Genomic DNA, 2,952 nt, shown 5'->3' on the forward strand with positions numbered 1-2,952 from the left:
ATTCAACAGTCAGAGTTGCACTCATGAACTTAGTGTTATATGATGCAACAGGAGGATTAGTTGATAACCATATAATGCAAATAAGTGCTTGCACAAAAGTGCACAAGATTACACTCGATCTTTGTTTAGCAGGGCCAAACCACTTCATGACATTACTGCCAGGGAGGGTGGCCCTGAAAGCCATTAAAACTACTACAGTTTTTGCCAAGATGCATGAAATACAGAGCGTAAAGCTGATTCCAAAGGCTGGATAACGAATCCGACAAAACCAGTCAGTGGGCTTCCCTAAAAAGGTTAGGCCAATCAGAAAGCATGCGCAAAGGAACAGGAGGAGAAGGAAACTTAACTCCATATTGTTTCCTCGTATTACTGGAGTCTTTCTGTACAATATAAACACAACAAGCACTGCTAATGCTGCACAGGCTCCAAATGCTGAAAATGCCCATAGTATTTTTCCCAAGGGCTCCTGAAAGGACAAAAACTCTAAAGTTTTGGGGATGCACTGGTCTTGGGCTTGGTTTGGCCATGTTTCCCTTGAACATGTCAGACAATTAATTGAGTCTGTGGAAAAATTGGGGGGAAAGTGGAGCATAAAACACTATTTTTTCATTCCTTTCTTCTCAAAATACCATTAATTGAGGAGCCATGAGGATCACACCTGTTTGATTACTAATCTCTCCTTCAGCACATGGTATACAGTCAAAACAGCAGACAGGCTTTCCTTTTTTCCTGGCCTTCCTGGAGCCTGGCAGACAGCTTTGACTGCACAATGATTCTGGTGCCTAATGACCACAGCAGAAAAAAAGCAGTAAAAAACACTACATAGTCTGAACTCAATGAGAGTTCATATCAATAAATAATTTCCTTGCATAGAGAGATATCCAACAGATAATTATGCTATGTATAGCATTTGTCAGTTTAACTGGCAAATGTGAAAACCTAAAATGTTGCTAGATCATCTATAAAAACAGTTAAAAAATACAATGTATAAATATATTTCAATATTTAGTATAAAATAAAAGCAAGAGTGAATTGTCGTTTAAAATTATAACACTGGATTCTTACTTCAGCTATAAACATTAAGTTGAGCTGAAGAAAAAGCAAACATAGAAAGGAATATCTGGTTACAGGTGTAGTGGCACACACCTTCTCTCTTCTGTGCCACATAATTACTGGCTCGTTTATTACTAGGTCTTTGTTGTCTTCAAGGGAGGCATCATAGAATCCCACCCTCACTAGCTGAAGGGAGCCATCAGACCCTCTTTGCCAGTTCATCAGGTCATAGGATGCAATGGGATCACCATTATCATCAAATCGGACCTCATCCCCCAATGTTGTGAAATGTGTTCGTTTCATGTAGTACAGGAGCTTAGATGAAGTTAGGGGGACAAGATAATGCAAAGTAAAGCAAACCCATTAAAATACATGTATGTACATATAGGCAGTGAATGTAAAATTGAATAACACACACCTGCCATGACAGAACTGGATACAGACTCCCACATGTCCCATTCTGAAAGGGGCCTTTTCCTGGTTCACATTTGCTCATGTCATGTAGTGCATGTGCTATAAGATACACAGCCTTATAAACATTGTAGGAGACTCTGAGTTGTGACACATCAGAATAAAGAGTGTACACATCGTCCAGACTCTCACTGCCATTGCAGGGTGGCCAGTTCTGTGCCTCTTCTCCATGTACATGAGGAGTTACGGACCCATTCAGCCGGCAATGGAAAGTCTCTTCCCAAAACTCAGAGAGAAAATTGGATGTTTGAACAACAGAAACACTTACTCTTCTGAGGTAATTACCGAGATGTGGGATATCAGCTCTCCGTATGGCAAACCCTAATGTTCCTTTCAACAAATCACCAAAATCATCCCAGAGGACTTTTGAAGTGGCCCAGGCCTCACTGGCAATCCACTGAAGATGAGTAACATTTTGCCGTCTGCACTCTTTCAGGACGCCATGCAGATATGAATCCACGGAGAAATTGATTATGACTGTGGCAGAAGAAGATTTTAAAATATTCACAAGTTCCTCCACTGCATCTTGCGTGAGTGCAACAGGATAAAGGTGGACATAAGCAGGACAAATATTAAATCTTTCTGACTCTTTCAAGAAGAGCTGGATGGCAAACCGAGCATAGTCTGTATCCACACCGATCACCCCGACCCATGTCCACTGAAAATAATGAACAAGTTTTACCAAAGCTTTAATCTGAAATAGATCACTTGGCATTGTCCGCATGAATGCTGGAAAGTCTTTCTTGTTACTGAGACATGAACAGGATGCAAAGTAGCTCACCTAAAATATGAAAATGCAATATTTTAGTAAGAATAGCAATACAATCAACCAGGTATCACTGTAATAACACTGCCAATGGTACAAATCAATATATACTTTATAAAAATGCAAACTGCAAAATGACGCACAGATATAGTTTTGTGTGTTTCTGTATGTAAATATTTGACCATAATTAAATCTAATAACATGACAACATGCACCAAGATCGCAATATACATTATTAAGACAAAGGAAAAGTATTGTTAATTGATGTAATGTTAAAAGTTTTACTAGAGGTATTTTGAAGGAGCCTAGAGTTCTCAGAACAGCCATGGAGACTCCTGATGATGCCTCTCCTACGATTACAGGGCTTGGCTGCTTTTGTATATCTTCACAGCTTTGTCCACTGCCCTTCTCTGGCTGTCCATTGACCAGGAGAAGAGACCTCTTTACAGATACAGGTATGTCATCACCACTGTCCCTGATGTGGTAGCCCAGAGATACGTTTGGCAAAAGGTCTTGCCGTTGGTTTATTTCTCTCACAGCAAAGATCATTGTCTGCATCCACCTCAGGGCTCGAGGGGTAAAGCTGCAAAGGATTTCACACACACACACACACACACACACACACACACACACACACACACACACACACACACACACAACTA

The 2,952-nt window shown here is 40.4% G+C and overlaps 1 protein-coding gene across 1 annotated transcript in view; it reads right to left on the reverse strand.

Moving 5' to 3' along the window:
• Positions 1-620: 620 nt before the first annotated feature.
• Positions 621-2,952, reverse strand: part of LOC107671058 (extracellular calcium-sensing receptor-like) — a 3,482-nt gene continuing 1,150 nt past the window's right edge. The window contains exons 2-5 of the mRNA XM_016463905.1: positions 2,576-2,873; positions 1,472-2,305; positions 1,147-1,368; positions 621-782 (exon numbers count right to left, since the gene is read on the reverse strand). Of these exons, the coding sequence (XP_016319391.1) occupies positions 621-782; positions 1,147-1,368; positions 1,472-2,305; positions 2,576-2,873 (1,516 nt within the window). The remainder of the gene's footprint in view (positions 783-1,146; positions 1,369-1,471; positions 2,306-2,575; positions 2,874-2,952) is intronic.

The sequence above is a fragment of the Sinocyclocheilus anshuiensis genome, unplaced genomic scaffold (genome assembly GCF_001515605.1).
Source record: "Sinocyclocheilus anshuiensis isolate Anshui unplaced genomic scaffold, SAMN03320099.WGS_v1.1 scaffold1382, whole genome shotgun sequence".
NCBI classification, from domain to species: Eukaryota; Metazoa; Chordata; class Actinopteri; order Cypriniformes; family Cyprinidae; genus Sinocyclocheilus; species Sinocyclocheilus anshuiensis.